At 51.1% G+C, this 23,644-nt stretch overlaps 1 protein-coding gene across 1 annotated transcript; it reads right to left on the reverse strand.

The window, feature by feature from the left end:
• Positions 1-1,830: 1,830 nt before the first annotated feature.
• Positions 1,831-22,637, reverse strand: PGLYRP2 (peptidoglycan recognition protein 2). The gene is made up of 6 exons (XM_047850215.1): positions 22,554-22,637; positions 7,545-7,668; positions 5,021-6,148; positions 3,724-3,934; positions 2,820-3,117; positions 1,831-1,930 (listed from the first exon to the last, which is right to left on the reverse strand). Exons 2-6 carry the CDS (start codon positions 7,633-7,635, stop codon positions 1,841-1,843), a joined length of 1,818 nt encoding a protein of 605 aa, XP_047706171.1. The 5' UTR covers positions 7,636-7,668; positions 22,554-22,637; the 3' UTR covers positions 1,831-1,840.
• Positions 22,638-23,644: the final 1,007 nt, after the last annotated feature.

Genomic DNA, 23,644 nt, shown 5'->3' on the forward strand with positions numbered 1-23,644 from the left:
ACAAGTCAGGATTTCGGTCTCCTTGGGAAGAGGGTAGTGGAGCATCTGGGAGTTGATTTTTTTTTTCCCTAATTGAGGTGAAGGTCACATAAGAAATTTAACGTGTCCCATTTCTAGAACTGGGTGCTGGTTACACTGTGTGTGTTTTTTTTGAAAATTTATTGAGCTGTACATTTCGGTGCACTTCCCTGTATCTCTGTTATACCTCGGTGAGTGTTTACTTGTAAAAAGAGGTGAGCAAGTGCTGTTCTGAGAAATAAATGAGTCAGCATGAGAGTCCGCCGAATCCTGGCCCAGGAGTGGGCTCCAGTGCCAGCTGGTCCTCTCACTGTGTGACCTCCAGCAAGTCACTTCCTCTCTGAGCCTCGGTTTCCTTATTTGTACAACAAGATGATAGCATTAGTTACAGAAGGTTCATAACGGGAGCCTTGGCTTATTCATTTATTCAGTAAATGCTTCCTGAATGCCTACGTAATATGTACTAGGTGCGGGAGAAGCCACAGGGAACAAAATGGATTTGGTTCTTGCCCTCTTGGAGCTCACAGTCCCATGAGGAAAACAGATCCTGAATATAAACGCCAGACATTTCTAGCTGGTGGGTAGGAATTGGAGGAAAATAGACTGGAGTAGAGGCTGAGCAGAAGTGAAAAAATCCAGGAGGACCTCCCTGAAGAGGTGACACTTGGGACCCAAGGCATAAGGAGCCAACCATGGGAAGGGCATGCCAGGTAGAAGGAACAGTTTGTGCAAAGGCAAGTGTGACCAGAATCCACAGGATGGGGTGGGTAGGATCACATTCATGGACATGTGGCCTGGGCAGGCGTCCAGGACTCCCATGCATAGAAAGGCTCCAGACTACATTTAATGCTTTGCTGTCACTGTCTTGAAGTTCGTGCTTTTAAAAAAAAATGTACTTTTATTTACTGAGAGAAAGAGAGAGAGAGAGAGAGAGAGAGAGAGAGAGAGAGAGAAAATCCCAAGCAGTCTCCACACTATCAGCACGGAGCCCGATGCGGGGCTCGAACCCACCAACTGCGAGACCATGACCTGAGCCGAAGCCAAGAGTTGGATGCCCAACCCACTGAGCCACCCAGGCACCCAGAAGTTCCTGCTTTTTGGACAGAGGGCTCTGTATTTTCATTTTGCCCTGTGCCTCACAAATTCTGTAACCCATCCCAAGGTGCAGGATCTTCTGTGAGGGCCAAAGACCCTTTTCCTGGAGCTGGACATGTGCACAGAGGTGTGTACACCTTAGGTATGTCCACCTCATTCTTACTGCATTCAATCCGGTCACTGTGCACACACGCAGAGTTTCCCCGTATTCTGACGTGTCCCTGAGTCTTTCCCACTTCACTGAATATTGATCCACTCCCAACTGCCTGCATTTTTGCTGGAGATCTTTCTCTGATGTATGGCGCCCACTCTCCCTCTCTACGCAACAAGCAGCCCCAAAGTGCCAGAGAATTAATACCTCCCCAAGATTAGCCTTTAGCCAATGACTATGAAGTCTGGAGAATCAACACCCAGCTCCCTTGCCTCTTGAGTGGGACAACTCTGAGGTCCGTGTCTTACACTGTCCCCCAGAGGTCCCTGGTGGGATTGAGCTGCATGTCCCCGCAACACCAACTTGCTTGATAATGCACCCTTTCCTGGACGCCTTCCCACCCCTACCTCTCTTCCTGCATCTCCAACTGATATGTCCTAGGATCACCTTCACCTCCCAAGCAAACTACTTGCATTGGCATTCTTGTCTCTGGCCTGCTTCTAGGCAAACGCAAATTAAAACAATGTGTGCGAACACGGATGATGCATAGACACGGGTTTTCTTTCCACTGTCTCTTTATTGGAGGTCTGAGGCTGACAGGATCATTGGAGGTGGCTTCCTTCTGGATCTTCTAGAAGCCCTCCTGGCTGTTCTGGGTTTCACATTCTAGAAAATACAGGGCAGTGTGAGGCTTGGGGAGTGGGGGGGGGGGCTGCCCCCATCATGGTGGGACCCTGGATAGGGAAGAGGACAGAAGCCCAAAGTGAGGGGGTGAGTATGATGCAGACTGTGAGCCAGCTTAACGAAATAGGGTAAGGATGAGATTGTGCAGGTGTGAATATAGAGGCGTTTAGGTGATCGAGGGCAGGGGGTAGGTGGGATCATTAGGCCAAGGCTGTGCTGGCTGTACATGGGTTGCTCCAGCATAAGAGCCGTCATCAGGGGTCAAGGAGGCTGGGGCCGAGCAAGCATCCTTAGGGCTGAGACTGGGCAGAGGATGGCAGCACACTTAGAAGCTGGCTAGAGGTTGTGCAGGCAAAGGGGTTTTCTGTAGAGGGTCACAGGGTAAGTTAGTGTTGTGTAGACCGAGGGCCCTTTGGGTAGGGGATGGGGTGAGGCCAAGTTTGGGTAGTCTGGGTGAGGGTGTACAGGCAGAAGAGGTAACTTGGGTATAAGTTATGCAGGCCAGGCTGAGGTTGTGAGGGCAGAAAGGCTGTGTAGGGTTGGAGTCCATGCCTTGGTTGGGAGGGCGGAGGTGTTGGGGCTGGGTAAAGGACAAGCTGGCTCGGTCGGGGCTCAGCTGACGTTGTGCAAGCAGAGGACAGTGAGTAGGAGCTGTTGTAAGCAGAAGGACTGAAGCCTGGGCCTAGGTTGCCGGAATAGATGGACTGCGAAGGGGCCCAGGAGCCTGGCTGAGGCTGTATGGGCATAGGGGTTGCAGTAAGGAGTCAGGGGCCTGCTGAGGTTGGGCGAGCAGGCGGGGGTCAGGGGTGAGCTCTGGGCCTGTGCGGAAAGCTGGGCCGCAGGCTCAGGTAGTGTGGGGTCTTGTACTCACCGCAGCGAAGCGCGGCCAGGTGCGCAGCAAGTCGAAGAGCGCGTCCCCAGGACACTCCGTGCGCACGAGCTGGCGGTGGCCAAGCATCTGGTAGTCTGGCCGCAGGAGGCCAGCGCGCACGGCGCAGCCGGGGAGCACGTCCTGCACGATGTGAAGCGCAGCCTTCGCCGGCAGCTCCGCAGTGTAGTTGCCCACGAAGGCCACGCCGAAGCCGCGGGAGTTGTGGCCGCGAGTGTGCGCGCCCACCCAGTGCCAGCCGCGGCCCTCATACACGTAGCCGTCTGAGCCTACCACGAAACTGTAGAGGGGAGGGGGAAGCAGGCACTAGGCTGCATGAGGGACGCCCTGCCTTTCAGCCGGCCCCCTACCCCAATTCTGCACCCGAGCCAAGGGCCACCTCCACGCCAAGTCCCCCCCCCCCCCCCCCACACTCTTCCCCGGTCGCTCTGGCTCTACCCCGTCCATCCTCTCACCTCTCCCCACGTGCCACCGCAGAAACGGTTCCGTTTTTCTGGATCTGTCCCTCAGCATCGGCCGCGTCCCTTTCTACCCAGCCCCCTCCACATTGTCTCAAGTACAGCTCCTGCCCAATCCAGAGCTCTTTTCTGTCCTAGGTCATATTCCCTCACTGCCCTGTCCCAGACCCAGCTCTTTCCACTGCTCTTTTCTTAGTTCCTACACCAGACCCAAGAATCCCGCCGTCTTGAGGTATTTCTGGTCCCGGTTAAGGCCCAGACCTGAGTCAAAGCCACGGCCCCTCCACCTTGGCTCCACCCCCCCCCCCCCCCCCCCAAAAGCCTCCTCTCGCCCTTGCGGCTCCGGTCCAAACCCCGCCCCCTGGGTCAGGCTCCGCCCACCCCAGGCTCCACCCTGAAAGGTTAGCGCTTGGCCGGGCTCGGTTTACCTGTAGCCGATGTCGTCCCAACCCCGAGTATCTTGGTGGAAGCGTTGCATCGAGCGCATGTCGGCGGCGCAGTGCGCGAAATCCGTGCAGGGTGGCGCCGGCACGTACGTGTGATGTACATACAAGAACCCGAGGGGCAGCTGCAGCGGCGTCGGGAGGCCCCGATATGGTGCTGCGCCCCAGCGGCAACGGGGGTGGATGGCCGGGCACCCTGCGGAGAAGGGAGTCCAGGGCTGGGGTCAGCCAGCGTTTCTCTGCCTGCCGCCCGCATCCTCGGTAAAGCGCACGTGTGGACCAGTCCTCCAGCCTCCCTCCAGATCTGAGGACATTTCCCCTGGCCGCCATGGGGATCTAACTTAACCAAATTTGACAGCGTCTCAGTCCTGTTGGAACATCTGCTATGACTCCCATCACCTTGAGGATAAACCCCAAGAATTTAAGCTCTTGTTTTAAGGCGCGCTACGGTCCAGGACTCAGCCCTCTCCAGCTGGCTCTGCTCTGATTTCTAGAGAGAGAAAGCTACGCTGAGAAAAGAGGGATCTCAGCCCCCGTTTTGTGTAAAGCTACTCGCTTTACCTGCTTCATCTTTCTTAAACCACCCAGCACATCCAAGAGGAAGCAATGATTTTCACTGAAGAAGGAGAGGTTCAGAGAAGTGAAGCAACTTCCCTTAAGATGCACAGGAGTAACTGGCTGAACTTCCATTTGAACCTCTGTGCCTTTGCATGTGCTGAGCCCACCTCCTAGAATGCCCTCTCTCTACCAGCCCCCGCCTATTTTTTTTTTTTTTGGTCGGATGAACTTTTTTTTTTTTTTAACATTTATTTATTTTTGAGACAGGGAGAGACAGAGCACGAACAGGGGAGGGTCAGAGAAAGAGGGAGACACAGAATCTGAAACAGGCTCCAGGTTCTGAGCTGTCAGCACAGAGCCCGATGCGGGGCTCGAACCCACTGACCGCCAGATCATGACCTGAGCCGAAGTCCGCCGCCCAACCGACTGAGCCACCCAGGCGCCCCATTGGTCGGATGAACTTTTATTCAGCCTTTAAGACCCAAATGTAGCCTTTCTTTACCTATGCGGCCCTGCCCACACCACCACCCCGCCCCCCCCCACCCCCGCCCCCGTCCACCTGGACCCTTATTTCTCCCTCTGGAATCCCCCAAGGCTAGGGGCTGTTAAATTTAGTTAAATTAGATCCCCCTGGCCACATGAGGCTAAGAGTGTAGCATCTGTGAGATGGGGGGGGGGGGGGGAGGGGGGGCAGGGAATCACAGGGGATGGGGGCTGTTCTCACCCAGGAAGGCCTCAGTGAATTCCTTGGTAGCGTTGGTCGCTACCTGTGCCAGCTGTTCTTGGCTCATGCCCTGCAGTTGAGGGTGTGTTGGCTCCAGCTTCTGTAGCAGGATGAGGGCCCCCCACACCTGCTGGGTCAATGTAGGGGCTGAAATCAGAGCAGCTCCGTTCTGCCGTCGGAGGTTGCTGCAAAGTCCTGGATTTCCAGCCACCCCAGCACCATAGTATTGGCTCAGTAGGTGGCTGAGAGGTAGCCGGGGCTCAGGAGTTCGGCTTAGATAATCTCCTAGGAGGGCCCCATCCAGGGCACCGTTGAGGAAGGCCATGGTGACTGGCGATGCCTTGGAGTCTAAGAGTGTGAAGGTCCGGGGGGCAGAGAGCTGGTCCCAGCAACCGTCGGTTCCCAGGCCTGAATGACTCCAGGTCTGAGGGCCCTGGAGGAAGGCCAGACCCAGGTCTCTGGCCAGGGTGACCACCAGGAGGCTGTCCACCGTGGTCGGGGACTTGACTTTGGTACCTGGCGAGGGAGCTTGGACATCCGGAGAGGTGACGGGGACATCTGGAGAGCCAGGTCTAACACCTGGAGAGGTGGGTTTGACATCTAGATCTGCGGCTCTCACATTTGAATACCTGGCTCCAACATCTGCAGAGATGACATCTGGAAGGGTATCCCTGAACCCTGGAGATGTGGCTCTTACGTCGGGAACCGTGGCTTCAGTGTCTGCAAAGGTGGCTCCAGCATCCAGAGGGCTGGCCGTGCTGTCCAAGGGCAGGTTTACAACCCTGTACCCCTGCAGCCCTGCCTCCAGCCCCGCCAGAAGAGGCTCCACTGCCACCGTTGAGCCATCGGGTGCCAGCACAACTCCATATTCCTGCCCAGCCCGAACACCATGTTGGACCACGTCCTTGGTTAGACCTCGAAGCTCTGGGCTCAGTTGGTGGGGATCCAGCCTGGTGGCCTTGAGACTCCGCCCCTCCAGCAGGAAGTGATGGACAAGATCGCGGGGACCCGACTCCTGGGCTAACAGCAGCCATGCAGAAGCAGTGTGCCTGGCCTTGGTGGCTGGTACCTTCTGCTCGAGCTCAGCCAGGGCCTGGATGACAGAGTCCATGAACAGGGGCAGGGTTGCTGCAGGAGGACAGACAACATTAGCCCAGTGGCCCAGCACCTCCCCTGTTCCTCCACCTGCTGCTTTCACATTTTCTCAATGCCCCCAGCTCTTCACTGGACAACCCTGTGACCCCCAACACCATCCTTGTGTAGATGAGGAAACTGAGGCACAGATAGCCAGTTAAGGAGATTAGACGATCAGTGAGCACTGGGGAGCCATGGCAGGTCCATGAGCAGGAGAGAGACAGGGCCTGGTTGGTATTCTAAGGCTGCTCCTTTGGCTACCATGTGGAGAATGGATTTGGGGGAGGCTAGAGAAGGGAGAGGGGAGACAGTGTGGAGGTAAGTGATGAAGGTAGCCAAAGCCAGGGTAGGGTCAGTGGGATGGACAAAAATGGGCAGAGCTCCCAGGTGCTTTGAGGGGAAAATGGAGTTTTTCTTTTCTTTTAATTTCTAATGTTTTATTTTTTATTTCTGAGAGAGAGAGAGAGAGAGAGAAAGAGAGAGAGAGAGAGAGAGAGAGAGAGAGAGAGAGAGAGCAGGCGAGGGGCAGAGAGAGAGGGAGACACAGAATCTGAAGCAGGCTCCAGGCTCTGAGCTGTCAGCACAGAGCCTGACGTGGGGCTCGAACCCACGAACCGTGAGATCATGACCTGAGCTGAAGCCAGACGCTTAACCGACTGAGCCAACGAGGCGCCCCAAAATGGAGTTTTTAATGGATTGGAGTTTGGGGGACTTTAGAGGGATAGGTGTCTCTAAGGATGGCCAGGGAGGGGAGAGTGGGCCTGTGCCCTGTGAAGGAAATGTCAAGTGCCTGAACCCGGAACTGAGGAATGCTGGGCTCGAGCTGAATGGGATGTTGAATGACAGCTAATGTTTATTAAACATTTACTATGTGCCAGACACCATTCTAGGTGACCTAACCCATTTAATCTTCACAATGACCCTGTGAGCACAGAGAGGCTAAATCGTCTGCCTAGAATCACACAGCTAGGAAGTGACAGAGGCAGGATGTGAACCCAGGAAGTTTTAATCCTTACACTCTTTCTAGAATCCAGGTTCTTCTCCAGACAGTCCACACTGTGATTCCTCTATAACTTTATTCTTCTTTTTGCCTAAGACACCTGTTCCTGCTTCCCCACCAAATGATTTTTTTTTTCCTTCTTCCTGTCTTAAATCTATGTCCCCTCCTCCAGGAAACTTTCCTGATTTTTGCTCTTCTGGCTCCAAGTCCTTCCCCCAGCTCCTGAGTCCTGACCCTTTGGGGCTGGCAGCATCTGGAGACTGGAGGTTCCTTGAGACTGGGGCCTCCTGGGGTCTCCAGCCTCACCCTGTACAGGGCTGGACACAGAGAGGGCACAATACACTTTTGCAGAATCGAGTCCCAGCCCCAGGTCTCTGCCTTCTGACCCACCTGTCCCGGGCTCCGGCCGCAGCAGCAATCCAAACAGGACCCAGAGGACACCCTGGGCCACCATTGTGGGGTTCCAGCTTCTGAGGGACATATCCAGGTGACCTCAGCTGAGACGTTGGCAGAACTGGAAGAGAGAATTGAGTGGTGCCTTTGGCTACTGTCAAAGTCCAGTGGTGAATGACACAGCTGCCCCTTGCAGAGCTGTGGGCGGGAGGTAGCAGGAGCATGGGGACAGAGTGCCCTGGGTCAAGGTTGTCTGGTTTCAGGGACTCCCCCATCCTATCCTGTCCCTCTCAGGCTGAGGTCCAGGGTCAGCAAGCCAGGCCATCCCAGGAGGGGCCCGGAGGCCAAGTAGTTTAGACTCCAACAAACTTCCCATTCCCAAGAGAAGCAGACTGAGGCCGGTCCAGCAAACCCTAACCCCTTCCTATAATTATTGTTCTAGAGCTGCAGCTGGCCACCGGAGGGGACTCTCAGGTGTCTGCCCAACTGGTAAGACCGGCTGTGCTGGGGGAAGGGAGAGTAGGAAAAACCTGGGGTTGATAAGGTCTCCTGTGTTCTTCGCTGCCAGCACCTCAGGTTCAGGCAGAAGATGGGCACAGGGGCTGGGGATTGTTTTTGCAGAGGCTTGTGCTGAGCCCATGGGATCAGGAGGTGTCACCTCTTATCCAGTTCCAAGTCCTGATCCCAAGCAATCAGAGGCAGCTGAGAGCAGGGATTGGGCCAGAGCATTCAGGACCCTGGCTTTGTCCCAGGAGCTGGCTTCTGGGCTCGCCTGGGTTGACAGTGAGGGGCCCTCCTCTTTCCTGGTGCGGTGCTGTGGCTGAGTCCTGCAGAAACGAACCCGCTTCCCCTTTATTCCAGTTTCAGGTGGGATGGGCTCCAAGTGGTTGGGGCTGCTTCACTGTGGGCCTCCCACCCTGAAACCAACCTGGGGAGTTTCCAGGAGACCCACCAGGCTGGGGACTCAGCATGGGGCAGGCCCTGGGCGGGCCTGGGAATGCCCAGGCTGAGCCAGGCCTGGGATTCCCCAGGAGGGGGTGAGGGGAGGAGGGGCTGTGGGTTGAGGGGCTTTGGCAGATACAGTGTCCTCTCTTTGGGCACCCAGCATCACACATGGGGGCTCAGGGAGTAGGGTGCTAGGGAAGGGAATTAATGGAGGCCCCTCTCCAAGAGATTCCAAGCAAATGTCTGCCTTTGAATCCCAGTTTCCAAGGATTTGGGGATAGGGGGGCTCTGCCTGGTAGAACCACGTATAGGATTTGGACTGTGGGTCCATTTGGTGGGAGGACTGATGAGGAGAGTGAGGCATTCACCTAGGGTGCAAAATTCAAAGGTGTTGCTGAAAATCTGAGATCAAGTTAATATTTTAATTCAATATTTGATTTTATTATTTTTTAAATTAAGGTTTGTAAATATTTATTTATTTTTGAGAGAGGGAGAGAGACAGAGCAAGGGAGGGACAGAGTGAGAGGGAGACACAGAATCTGAAGTAGGTTCTGAGCTATCAGCACAGAGCCCGATGTGGGGCTCGAACTCATGAATCACGAGATCATGACCTGAGCCGAAGTTGGACACTTAACAGACTGAGCCACCAGGCGCCCCATTTATTTATTTTTAAATTTATTTTTATTATTATTTTGTCATGTTTTATTTATTTTTGAGGGAGAGTGCGAGCGGGAGACGGGCGGAGAGCCGGGGGGACAGAGGATCCTAAGCAGTTTCTGTGCTGATAGCAGTGAGCCTGATGCGGGGGTCGCTGCTCACCAACCGTGAGATCATGACCTGAGCCGAAATCAAGAGTTGGATGCTTAACCAACTGAGCCACCCGGGTACCCCTGAAATATTTTATTTTTATTTTTATTTTTTCATGCCCAGTGCGAAGCCCAACATGAGCTTCTCGTGACCCTGAGATTAAGACTTGAGCTGAAAAAGAAAAAAAAGAGACTTGAGCTGAGATCAAGAGTAGGACGTTTAACCTACTGAGCCACGCAAGGTGCCCCTTAATGCAATATTTTAAAAGACGAAAATGAATGCAAAAAGTCTATGATAAACAAAATACCAGCTTTTTTTTTTTAAAGTTTGTTTATTTACTTTTTGAGATGGAGAGAAAACATGAGTGGGGCAGGGGCAGAGAGAGAGAGAGAGAGAGACAGGGGATCCCAAGCAGGCTCCACACTGTCAGAGTGGAGCCTGATAAGGGGCTCAAACTCACGAACCAGGAGATCATGACCTGAGCTGAAGTTGGCCGCTTGACTGACTGAGCCACCCAGGCGCCCCATATGTCCGTCAGGGGGAGGCCTTCAGAATGTTGAGGGGTGGCCGAGAAGATCCCCACCTTGTGTCCATCTGGTCTGGAAATGCCCTTGACTTTGGGTTCGTCCCTCTGAGCCTCCCATCGATTGCAGTCGTGGGGGACCCTTGCCAGTCGTATCTCACCATCTATTTACGCACGTTTTACCCAGCAGGACATGAGCTCAGAGACTTGCTCAGGGTCATGTAGCTGGAACCTGGGGAGGGCTCCAAGCACAAAACATGTTTCCACTCTCCTGTGGCTGGGTCAGGGTCAGGGTCAGAGTAGTTCATACTGGGGAAGTGTTTGCAGACTTGCTGCAGAGTGACTTCACACCCAGGAGTTCGTGGGCCAGCCAGTCAGACAGCCTTGATCTCCTTTTGAAGCTTGGAATTGGTGGCAGGGACCTGGGGAGCGGAGTATGCCGTGGCCGACCAATATTTCCCTCAGAGTGCGTCTGGGGTTTGTGTCCTGGGGTAGGACCCTTCCTCCAGGGAGCGTCCCTGATTTACCCCTGGCTCCCCCTCCTTCCCCATCCTGGCTCCCTAGCCTGGGGTTCCTCCCTTTGACTCAGACTCATCCATATAGGGCCAGGAGTTTCTCTATCCGGTTCCTCCTCCCCCCACTAGGAGAGGCTGAGTCCTCTTAGGGTGCCCAGAAGTGCCCAGCACAGGCCATGGGCCAGGTGGGTGGCAGGGCGGGATTGCCGAGTGCACAAAAGGCCTGACTGAGGATGTGGGGTCAGTTGGGATGGGTCTTTGAAATATGGGCGCACACACACACACACACACACACACACACACACACACGTACACACACATGCAGGCACCCACGCACCAAAGCACCTGGCCTGGGCTGGGCCTGGGAGGGATGAATCACCACTCCCTACCCCTGCTTCCCTTACACCTCATGAGGACCGCCTGCCAGGGTAGGTGAAGGCCCGTCCAGGCCGCAGACAGACCAGTAGTCTCATGAAGTGAAGGGTGGGATCGTGGCCAGAGGCTAGAGGGAGAGGAGCTCGGGGCAAGACTGGGCCTGGGGCCAACATCAGGGTTAAGAATGTTCATTTTGGTGGCAGAATAGTCATGAAGACCCTGGTTAATAATAATAATAATAATAATAATAACTGCTGTGTATGGGGTTTGAAGCTAAGATTTTTATATGCCTGTGGTTTTTTATTCAGCTCTGGGTTTTGTTAAGAGAAAGCAGGAGTTAGGAAACTATAGCCTGTGGACTGGCTGTTTTGTAGGTGATGCGTTTTTTTTTGTTGTTGTTGTTTTGTTTTGTTCTGATTTGCTTTTTTTTTTTTTTTTTTTCAAGAAGAAAGTCACCTCGTATAAAATGATCTGTTTGAAAGTGTATTGTTCAGGGGCGCCTTGGGTGGCTCAGTCGGTTTTCGTCAGACTCTTGATCTTGGCTTAGGTCAGGATCTTGCGGTTCGTGAGTTCGAGCCCTGCATTGGGCTCTCTGACAGTGCGGAGCCTGCTTGGGATTCTTCCTCTCTTGCCCCTCCCCTGCTTGTGCCCTCTCTCTCTCTCGCTCTGTCTCTCTCTCAAAGTAAATAAACTTTAAAAAATGTATAATTCAGTGGCATTTAGTACTTCATAATATTGTGCAACCATCATCTCTGTCTTGTTCCAGAACATCTCCAGCTCCCTGAAGTAAAAACCCTGCACCCAGAGCAGTCACACTCATTATCCTCCAGCCTCTGGGAACCACTGACCTGTTTTCTGTTTCTGTGTATTGCCTGTTCTGGATGTTTCACACACATGGGATCAGACACTATGTGACTTTTTTGTGTCTGGCTGTTTTGTTGCTGTTGTTGTTGTTTGTTTCTTTCGTTTTGTTCTTGTTTTTTACTCAGGATAATGTTTTTGAGGTTCATCTGTGTTGTGGCATGAATCCGTGCATTTTATCACACATCATTCTTTTTTTTTTTTTATGGCCGAATAATATTCTGTCATATGGATGTGCCACAATTTGTTTATGTTAATAAATAAACACATTTATGTAAAGAAATTACTGGACGACATCCTTCCCCATTCATTTACATACTGTCTCTGACCGTTTTCACGCTCTACGGGCAGAGTTGAATCATAGCGGCAGAGGCCATCTGGGCTACAAAACCGAAATATTGACTAGTTCGTTTCCCCCTCCCCCCAGCTTTATTGAGGTATAATTGACATACAACATTGTGTAAGATTTAGGTGTGCAACATGATGTTTTGATATATGTACGTTGCAAAATGTTTACCACAATAAGGTTAGTTAACACGTCCCATCACCTCACGTAGTTATCTTTTTGTGTGTGTGTTGGGGGGGGGGTGAGAACTTTTAAGATCTTCGTTCTTAGCAACTTTCAGTTGTACAATACAGTGCTGCTAACTAGAGTCACCACTGCTGTCCTTTAGGTCCTCAGACCTTATTTGTCTTAAGACTAGAAGTTTGTACCCTTTGACCAGTGTCTCCCCATTTTCCCCATCCTCAACTCCTAGCAACTGCCAGGCTCCTTCTCCTTCTCTGCGTTCATTTTATTTGTTTCATAGATTCCACCTACAAGTGAGACCACGCAGTATTTGTCTTTGTCTGTGGCCTATTTCCCTTGCATAATGCCCTTAACTTCCACTCATGTTGTTTCCGGGTTTCATATATATATATATATATATATATATATATATATATATATATGTTTGTTTATTTATTTTTGAGAGGCGGGGAGGGGCAGAGAAAGAAAGAGACACAGGAGCCAAAGCAGGCTCCGTGCTGACAGCAGAGAGCCCAGTGTGGGGCTCAAACTCACGAACTGTGAGATCATGACCTGAGCAGAGGTCGGACGCTCAACTGACAGAGCCACCCAGTCACCCCTTCTCCTCCTCCTCTTCCTCTTCCTCCTTCTCCTCCTCCTCCTCCTCCTCCTCCTTCTTCTTCTTCTTCTTCTTTTATGAATGAATAATACTCCATTGTATATAGACATCACCTCATCTGTTCATTCACTGAGGGATTCTTAGGTTGTCTTCACGTCTTGGCCATTGTGAATAACACTGCAATGATTATGATGAGGATGCCGATGTCTCTTCGATGGTGATTTCGTTTCCCTCAGATATATGTGAACTTTTTTTTTTTTAAAGATTTTTAAAAAATATTTATTTATTGGAAGGGTGCAAGTGAGGGAGGGGCAGAGAAAAGGGGACAGAGGATCTGAAGTGGGCTCTGCACTGACTTGCTCTCAGCAGTGAGCCCAATGTGGGGCTCGAACTCACAAACCATGAGATCACAACCTGAGCTGAAGTCGGTGCTTAAGTGACTGCACCACTCAGGCGCCCCTGTGAACTTTCAATAACCCAGGTTCAAATGCTCACTCTGCTGCCTACTAGCTGAAGCAAAGTGGCTTAATCTCTAGCCCTCGTTTAGTCTATCTCTGAAATGGGAGAATAGTACCAACCTCACAGCGTTGGTGTGAGAGTTAAATGAGGTGGTCCCAAGTGCATAGGGCCATCCTTGCATGTGGAAAGCATTCAGTGAGTAGAGTTGTTTCTGCCCACCCACCCACCGGCCCCATCTTCCCCAGCAGAGGCTGAGCCCACAGGATCGTCTCTTATGGCCGGAGTCCTGCTTCCTGTATGAGTCTGGACTCCAAGCCATGTCTTATTTTTGCATCTGGGGCACTTGTCCAAGCCAAGGCTTCCCTGCTGACCTTCCCCCCTCCGTCCCCAGCAGCCAGCTGGGCCTTAGGGCTGGGCCTTCAGCCAGCCTGGAACCATAGCCAAGTCACTGAAGCCAGGCAGGCTATCCCCAGAATTGGTCAGACCCAGTTTGCCAAAGAGAAGCAGCAAGTTGTGGTGTGAGCCAGCGACCTCACGGCTTCCAGGCAGGGCGATTCCACAGCCCCTGGCCGGCAGAAGTCACTCTAGTTGCATCTTTCTAGGAGACTAGAGGTGAGATTTAATCTCTCAACACCTGGTCCTGGAACTGGAAAGGAGGGAGTTTTGTAACTGAGGACATGGGATGTTATAGCGACATCGTGAGCTCAGCCCTCGGCGGTATGCTAGAGGCCAAGAATGAATGTGGGGTAACCGGGGCCAGATGTTGGTACATCCTAGGAGCACCTCCAGCTCCTAGCTGTCCTCCCTGCTTTGAGAGGATGACATGGGGCAAAGGGCTTTAAACATTATTTTCTAAACAGAAAATTTCAGAAGTAGAGACGATTACATCATGATTCCCCTTATGTATCCATCATCCAGCTGACACGTGTCAACTCATGAGCTATCTTATTTCTTCCATAACTGCCACCCTCTGTCTCTCTTCTGTGATGTCCTCTGCCTTTGGTGATCATTGCCTGGACCCATTAATTCGTTAGCAGCTACAACAGAGTGACATTGGGATGACTTACTCCTTCTTCATTTATTAGCTGGAATACATCTGGAAAGAGAAATGTCCTCTCATCTCCCATCTGGTTACCCAATTCACACGGAAAGACCAGATCAATGCTTGATATCTTGCCTTCTCTGAGTTTCAAAGTAATTACTGGTCTCCTTATCATCATCCAAAGGTAAATAATGAGATTTCCCACTCCTCTCATATTTTTACAAATTTGTGGATTTAAACTATTGAAATGTGCCAATATATTGGGTTTTTTAAATCATTACTGATAACCAAGTTATTATCCCCTCTTTGGCCAGTGGGAGCCTCTTCATTTTGACTCCCAAGTTCTTTTGACAGGTCTCTTTCTTGCTTTATGAGGTAGCAAGATAGTCCAGAAACATCTTGTAGATTTCCTGCCACAGGCCTGGGAATCAACCATTTTCCCAAAGAGGCCTTGTTCCTCTGATTGGAAAGTGGTATTTAGAGATTGCAGTCGAGGTGATGGGGGCGCTCATGGCTGCTGGGCTAGTTGTTTCTAGGATTTTTTGTTGGACAAAAATAGGAAATCCCTTACCACTTTTTAAAATTGTCTTTTTAAAACATTTTTATTTATTTTGAGAGTGAGAGAGCATGAGTGGGGAAGGGACAGAGAGAGAGAGAGAGAGAGAGAGAGAGAGAGAGAATCCCAAGCAGGCTCTGCACTGTCAGCATGGAGCCTGATGTGGGGCTCGAACTCATGAACCGTGAGATCATGACCTGAGCTGAAGTTGAACACTCAACCAACGGAGCCACCCAGGAGTCCCCCTACCATTTTTTAAATAAGATACATCATGAATTTATGTTGATACCTCCAATTCCAATTCAAATTACACGGCTCTTACTTAAACTGATCAATCTTATACATGTATTTTTCCCCCATACTGCAAATCCAAATTCTCAGTTTGCTTCATTCCACAATCACACACATCAATCTTAGAATAATACACCAACAGTTCCAGAAACAATATGATTTTTGAAAACCAGTCTAAGACCTTCTCTTTCTGGTTCTTTTTGTCCTGTGGGCATATCCCACTGTGGGTGTGCTATCAAATTACTGTGCTGTAGTGTCACTTGAAATAGTTTGTGTACATTTGTGCCACTAACCTGAAATTTTGATTCTTAGGGAATTTTTCTTTTGAGGTCAGAAAGTTTTTTTTTTCTTTTTTTTCTTTTTTTTTTTAATTTTTTTTTCAACGTTTATTTATTTTTGGGACAGAGAGAGACAGAGCATGAACGGGGGAGGGGCAGAGAGAGAGGGAGACACAGAATCAGAAACAGGCTCCAGGCTCTGAGCCATCAGCCCAGAGCCCGACGCGGGGCTCGAACTCACGGACCGCGAGATCGTGACCTGGCTGAAGTCGGCCGCTTAACCGATTGCGCCACCCAGGCGCCCCAAGTTTTTTTTTTTTTCTTAATGTTTCATTTATTTCTCAGAGGGAGAGAGAGAGAGAGAGAGAGAGTACCTGTGTGCACATGAGCAGGGGAGGGGCAGAGAGAGAGGGGGACAGAGGATCTGAAGCAGCCTCTGTGCTGACAGCAGCCAGCCCGTTGAGGGGCTCGAACTCACAAACGGTGAGATCATGGCCTGAGCTGAAGTTGATGCTTAACCAACTGAGCCACCCAGGTGCCCCGAGGGCAGAAATTTTTAATTTAAAACAGCCACAGCAATAAAAACAACACCTCATGATAAGATTATGCAGTTAGAAAGTATCTCAAATAACAGGATTCGTATTGTTATAATTATTACTATTAATCTGTTAGATTATTGAACAATTTATCTCACTATTGCACCCTTCCATTTAAAAATGTCTCTGAAACACTGTATTGCAACAAATTCGATTAGAGCAACTGGGTCATACACATGAGGTAATGCCACATTGCTTTTTTTATTGTGGTAAAATCTACATAAGAGAAATGTTATCATTTTAACCATTTAAAAAAAAAAGTTTATTTATTTATGTTGAGAGAGAGAGCATATGTGAGCAGGGGAGGGGCAGAGAGAGGGAAAGAGAATCCCAAACAGGCTCTACCCACAATGCAGAGCCTGATGTGGGGCTTGATCCCACAAATTGTGAGATCATGACCTGGGCTCAAGAGTCAGATGCTTAACCCACTGAGCTGCTCAGGCACCCCTTAAGTCTAATGTTATTTAATTAATTAATTAATTAAAAAATTTTTAAACATTTATTTATTATTTAGAGACAGAGAGACACAGAGTGTGAGCAGGGGAGGGGCAGAGAGAGAGGGAGACACAGAATCCAAAGCAGGCTCCAGGCTCTGAGCCGTCAGCCCAGAGCCCGACGCGGGGCTTGAACTCATGAACTGTGAGATCATGACCTGAGCCAAAGTCGGACGCTCAACCGACTGAGCCACCCAGGCGCCCCCTAATATTATTTAAGATATTTACATGGTTCTAAAGTCAAATCTGCAGAACAAGGTATAAAGAAAAACATCCAGCTTCTATTCGTGGACCTTCCATCATGTTCTTTCCCCCCTCCTCAGGTAACCATTTATAATTTTCTCATGGTCTATTGTTCCATTTGTAAAACACCAGTGTGTACACACACACACACACACACACACACACACACACACCCCTAGCTGTTTTCCCTCTTAACACTGTTGTTTCTGGAGATTTCTCCATGCCAGTATATATGGACACTCCTCATTCCTTTTCACAGCTGCACAGGACTCCATCCTGTGGCCGTGCCTTGGTTTATTCAGTCATTCCCTCTTGATGGACTTATGGGCTATTTCCAGTCTTCTGATATTTTAAGTCGTGCTGTTATGAAAAGCCCCGCTCATTCACCTTTTCTTAGTTTTGCAAGGGAATCGTTGGGATATATTCCTCTAAGTGGAGAAATGCACATATAACTTTGCCAGATATTACCAATTTCTCCTCCCCAGGCCTTATATCTCTTTCATTTGAGCTGGTGGACTCCTCTACATTCTTCAAAACCTAGCTCCAATATCTCCGTTACCATGAGGCCTTCCTTTGTCCTCCAGCTCTCTCCTCTTGGCTTTCCTAGCTCCGGGCTCCTTCCTCTGGCTCAGCCCTGACACTGAGAGGTTGGGAGTGTCTGTGTCCAGCTTGGCACTCTCTAGAACTGGGAGCTTCTTGAGTGCTGGCTCCAGGACTGAGTCTTCTTAGGGCATTCACACAGGACTGGTGACAGACTGGTGACTCCCGCACAGAGAGGTGACAGTAACAGGTTTTCTGTCTGAATGAAGGATAGCCCTCATAGCCCTCTGCCTCCCTTGCTGGTTTCTCCTGGGCCAGGGGAAAAGAACCAGGTCAAGCTGGCCAGTATCCTTGGTTGTGCCGCCTGCCTTTTCACTGAGTCACCTGCGCCCAGGGGTGGTAAACTCAGCGTGGGTGCCTGTCACCTATGGCTCCCAGGCAGAGGAGTAGAACCTCCTTGGGGTCAAGGAGACCCCCTGTCCAATTCAGTCTTACCCACTCTCCGAGTGGGGCACCTCCCCTCTCCATGCCTTGATTTCTCCATCTGTAAAATGACAATAGTGTGTCGACCTCCTGGCCTTAGCACAGGAATCAGTGATATAAAACCATATGCAAAATCACTGCCCACCATTTACTTATTGGCTATTTACTGACTGTTGAGGTGAAATTCATGGAACATAAAATTAATCATTTTAAAGAGAGTAGATAGTTCAGTGGTATTCAGTCCCTCTACAGGGTTGTGCAACCATCACCTCTGTCTAGTTCCAGAACACTTCCATCACCCCAGATGGAAACTCCGTACTGATTAAGTAATCAGTCCCGGCCCCCCACCCCTCCCCTCCGCCCCTGGCCACCACTACTCTGCTGTTTGTCTCTAAGAATTCCCTTCACATAAATGGGATCATACACTGTGTGGCCCGTGGTGACTGGCTTCCTTCAGTCAGCATAAGGCTTTTGAAGTTTGTCCACATTGTAGCGTGTCAGGGTTTTGTTCCTTTCTGCAGCTGAGTAACATCCCGTTGTGTGTATATATGGCATTTTGTCTACCCATTCATAATTTCATGGACATTTGGGGTGTTTCCACATTTGGCTTTGTAAGCGGTGCTTACAAAGGCATGTACGTGTACTAGTTTGAATACTGTTTTCTTATTTATTTATTTATTTTGAGAGACAGAGACAGAGAGAGAGAACATGAGTGGGGGTGGGGGAGGGGCAGAGAAAGAGGGAGAGAGAAAGAATCCCAAGCAGTCTCCTCAGTGTCAGTGTGGGGCCCGATGCGGGGCTCGAACTCATCGAGGGTGAGATCATGCCCTGAGCCGCGATCAAGAGTTGGACGCTGAACCGACTGAGCCACCCAGGTGCCCCCTGAGTACTGTTTTCAATTATTTGGGGTCTATGCCTAGGAGTGGGCTTTCTGAGTCATAGGGTAACTCTACGTCCAACTTTTTGAGGGGCCACCAAACACTTTATATCTCAGTTGCGTCACAAAGCCAGTGAAGAGAGAATTCTAAGCGGAGAATTCTAAGTCCCCATTTTGCAGCCAAGGAAACTGAGAGGTGGGAGAGGTGGCCCCACACCATCCTGAGGCTAACGACCATCCTGATAACCCCTGTCTGCTTCGTGACCACTGGGTGCCAGACATTTGCTTCTGGGTGCCAGAAGGGGATCCTGGGATCAGGCTCTGCATCGTCTCCCGTTTCTGGAATCTGACAGATCTGGATTTAACTCCCAACTTGGGCAAGTTGCTTCCTTCCTCTGAGCCTCTCTCTCTCTCTCTCAATGATCATAACCCAAGTCCTTCCCTTATTGTGGAGAATCAGTGTGGTAATGTAGGCACAGGATGGACCCTAAATCATGCTTTTGATTTATGATGGATCAAACCAACAAAAAAGTGGTCTAATGAGGCTTGGCGGGGGCGGGGGAGGGGTGAAGTAACTTGGCGAAAGTCCCACAGCAGTTGGTGACTGGATCCGCGATGCAAGCATTTTTGAGAAGCTTCCTGAAGCTTAACGCTTCTCAAAGCTAGTGAGGAGAGATTCCTGGGGAGGTCCTCTGGGGTGGGAGGCAGCTTGCAGCTCTGTTGCTTTGCTCTTTGGGGGGGGCTGAACTTCGACCACACAGAATCTTGCTGAATCAGCCTGGGGAAACCTGTGGTCATGAGCCACAACTGGTTCCCTGGTGGAAGTCACCTTGGCCCCAACCCACTCACTCCTCCGGTCGGTTCTACAGTTCACACCAGCACAGGGGGAGGGGAGGGTGACTTCCGGTGCCCCAGGCAGGCCTGGGCCAGGCATTTCCTTGCTTCCAGGAATTGGCTCCAAGTGGTCCCTCTGTTATGGGGCACGCTTCTCCCTTCTCTCTCATTTCCGTGGTGCGTACACTAGGACTTTCAGGATCTGGCTTCTACTAACCCCTCTGACCTCCTTTCCCAGTGAGTTCCTTGCTGCAGCCCACTGGCCTCTGGCTCCTGGAGGATGCTACCCTCATTCAGCCCCAGGGCCTTTGCACTTGCGGCTCACTTCGCTTACAATGCTCCAGTTCGTCTTCCTATCAGTCAGGGATCACACAAACACCACTTCCTCCTAGAAGCCTAGCCCTGACCACCCTCTTTAAACTAGATTCCCAGTCCCTCCCTGTGAGCTCATTCCATTCACCATGATCCTTACCTGATATTATCTTATTCATTTGTTTATTTATTGTTGCCTCCCCCCCCTGGGATGGAAACTCCAGGAGGGCAGAAGCCTCTCTTACTCAGTGCTGCGTCCCCAGGGCTGAGATCAGCGCCTGGCACCTAGCATTCAGGTGTTCAGTAAATGTCAGCCAACCTATTGACCATTGGGTTTCTTATTAGAAAGAAATTTTCTTTCCTCCTACACTGGATCACGAGGATGAATACCTGTTTATGTTCAGCATCCAAGTCCTGGGAAGCTCCCCAAATGGGCCACAGGAGTTAAAAAATCCTGACTCTATGGGGCACCTGGGGGCTCAGTCGGTTAAGCGCCCAACTTTACTCAGGTCGTGATCTCACGGTTCTTGGGTTCGAGCCCCGAGTTGGGCTTTGTGCTGACAGCTCAGAGCCTGGAGCCTACTTCAGATTCTGTGTCTCCCTCTCTCTGCCCCTCACCGGCTCACATTCTCTCCCTCTCTCTCAAAAATAAATAAATATTAAAAAAAAAATTTTAATCCTGACTCTGTTCCCATTAGGCTGTGTGACTTTGGGCAAGTTACTGCCTCTCTCTGGGATTCCAATTTGTAAAAACAAAGTTCTTAACCTCCCTTTCCCCCCTCAAAATCTGGTAAAAGCTATGGCTCCAGGTGTCTCCTGAAAAGACGAACTCATGCTTTTGCACATGATTTTAAGGGATTTAACGAGCCCCCAAAGTCCAACGCTGGACTCCCTTGGGAAGCTTGGGAAGGGGGCATAGAAAGGCTCCTGGAAGAGGGGGCTATTGCGACTGGGTTTTGAGGGATAAATAGGATCTGGTCTGGCAGGAAAGGGCATTCCAGCAGAGGAAACAGCTTTCGGGCATTTGAGGGAGGGAGGAGAAATAATCACCCACGTTTACACAACCTTTGCCACTCAGTCCCTCCAGGGCGGCTGTGCCCGGCCAGAGCCACAGGCTACTTCCCCTCCCCCCCCGCCCCCCCCCCCCCCCCCCGCCGGGCTCCTCCTGCCGCTCTCGCGCCCCCTTTGGTCGGAGCGTTATATTGCAGCCAGAGGGAGCCGGTTGGAAATCTCAAGTAGGGAGGGCCGCCTAAGTCAGCATCCTGCTGGGCTCAGAGCCCTGCGCGGCGCCACCTTCCCCCACCCCCCCACCCCCCCCCCCCCCCCCCCGGAGGAAAACCGGAAGTCCTCCCAGTGGCCCATCAGGTCCAGCACGATCTGTCCTGCCACCTCCCAGCCCTCGTCTGCTCCCACTCTCGCCCTTGCTGTCTCTGCTCCAGCCTCACTGGGCTCTTGGCTGTTTCTTCAGGCACAGTGAGCCTCAGGATCTTTGCACAAATTGTGCCCTCTGCCTGGAACACTCCATCCACCTCCAGTGAAACCCTTCTCTCCCTTCCCGTCTCTGCTCAAATAGCACCTCAGAAAGGCCTTCCTCATCTCCTTACCTTGCTGGATTTTCCTCCATAGCACATGTCACATAGAATAACCTTTTTGCTTCTGTATTTCTGGTTATTCTTTCTTTAATCTCCAGAAAGCAGGGATGTGCATTGTAAAACAATGCCTGGCCCTCCCTGGGTATTTGGTGTTTGTTGAATGAGTAGGTGCTATGTGTCCCCTGGGGCTGGGGAAAAGGGAGGAAATTTGAAAGACCCTGTCTACCTGCCTAGAGCTCACAGCTAAAGGAACCATTCCAAGAGTGATTTGATTGTGACTGAGGACTCCCAGGGGCTGTGGCTGCATCCAGTGTGGGCTTAAACTGAACCCAGAAGTTAGGGAAGCCCTCAGAGAAAATGGACTTTGAGCTGACACCTGAAAGATAAGTAGGAGTTAGCTGAGCAAGTGAGAGGGAATAGAATTCCAAGCAGAGGGAAATTCCAAGCATGTGCAGGAAGCAAAGCCTTTGAGGGGAAAGATAACCTTGACGGGTTTGGCAAAATGGTTCAAGTGGCAGTGAGCAAGAGTGTGGTGAGTGATGAATTGGAAGGAGTTGTTTGCTCCACCATTCACCCCACACCCTGGAACTGCTCTGGTCTTTGTTTCAAGTCTCTGAATTACCTTTTGCCTTGTCTCCACCCTTCTGCCCCCTATTTTGTATCCTGGGAGGCTGGCTTGTATGAATCACCCAACCCTTGCCTTATGGCTTCTGGTTGGGTTCCGCCAATAGGGAGCCACAGCAGGCATTGGAGGGAGGGAGGAGACTGAGGTCCGGGTATTAATATCTGATCTCCTCTCCTGTGTGGTCCACGCAGGCTGGCTGTGTCCCTCAACCAACAACTCCTGCCAGGTAGTCCTCTCTCTGCACATAGCCGTATCAAGTCCAGGTTCCAGCAACTGCTTTCGCCCCATAGCCCCCGCACCTCTGGGGTGGTAAAGGTTCCTGGCTGCGCTGTCTTTTTGAAATAGTACTTTTGTTCCTCTCTTTCCAAATTACCCCATTTGAGTGTTCTGTTTCCTGCTGGAACTCTCATTTTATTGGAGTGAAATTCACGTAATATAAAGTTAACCATCTTAAAGGATATAATTGGGCGGCATTGGCACATTCACAAATATCGCTCAACCATCACATTTGCCCAGTGGCAAAAATTTTCCATCGCCCCAAGAGGAGACCCTGTACTCATTCTCCTTGGATACGGCCTCACTCCTCACAGCGCCCCCCCCCCCCCAACCCGTCAATCCCTAATGTACTCACCATCGCTATGGATTTACTGATTCTGGAAATTTCATAGAAACGGAATCATCCAATGTGTGACCTTTTGTGTCTGGCTTCTTTCACTCCATCACATCACTGTGATGTTTTGGAGTTTCGTCTGTGGTGTAGTGGGTCTCAAGGCTTCATTCCTTTTTATGACTGAGTAATGCTCCCCCGCACGGACGGGCCCCATTTCCTCAGCCCCTCATCCGTTGATGGACGCTGGGTTGTTTCCACCTTTGTGGGCATGCGTGTACGGGTGAACATGCAGGGACGTTGAGTCCCTGTTTTCGATTCTTTCGGTTACATACTTAAGGAACTGAGCTTCTGGCTCATATGGTAATTCCATTTTTAGCTTTTTGAGGCACGGACTGATTTTTCATAGCGGCTGCTTTCCCGGAAGTCTGCTGTGAGCTTCTGGATGCCCAGGAAACTCCCTTCCCCTCGCTCCCTCCATGTTCCTCCTTGGTCCACTTGCACACACTTTTCTGGTACCGTCTCCCTAATCTGGCCGCCGCCCCCATGTCCTCTCCTCCCACTTAGGTTGCTGTTTGTTGATTGCTGCCAGGCTGAGGATTCTGGTGCCTGGGAACCGCAGAGCCCTGTCCCTTCCTAGGGCCTGGGCCCTTTGACCTCTGGGCACAGGCCAAGGGGATTGTTCCTATCACCACGCTTCCTCAACCTCCCAGATGTGGCTCATCTCCTGCAGCTCGGTGCTTCTGCCTATCCTGTCTCTAAACGTAGCTGTGATTGGTGTTTCTGTCTCCCCATTCTCTTCTCTGTCCACCTCCTCCCGAGGGACCTCACTGACCCGCCCCCCCCCACCCCAAGGCATCCAAGTCTTCCCAAGACAGCTGACTCAGTCAGAGGTGCACTTCTCAGGATGGGCCCAGCCGCCTCCCGGTGCCTCTCCTTGGCAGACAGGATTTCTCAGCTTCAGCACTGCTGACATCTGGGGCCAGATCATTCCCTGGGGGTGGGGGGTGGGGCCGTCCTGTGCCTTTAGCAGCATCTCTGGCCTCTGCCCACTAGCTCCTCCCCCTCCACAGCATGACAACAAAAAGTATCTCTGGACATTGCCAAACGTCCCA

This window comes from Prionailurus viverrinus, chromosome A2 (genome assembly GCF_022837055.1).
Source record: "Prionailurus viverrinus isolate Anna chromosome A2, UM_Priviv_1.0, whole genome shotgun sequence".
In the NCBI taxonomy this organism is placed as follows: domain Eukaryota; kingdom Metazoa; phylum Chordata; class Mammalia; order Carnivora; family Felidae; genus Prionailurus; species Prionailurus viverrinus.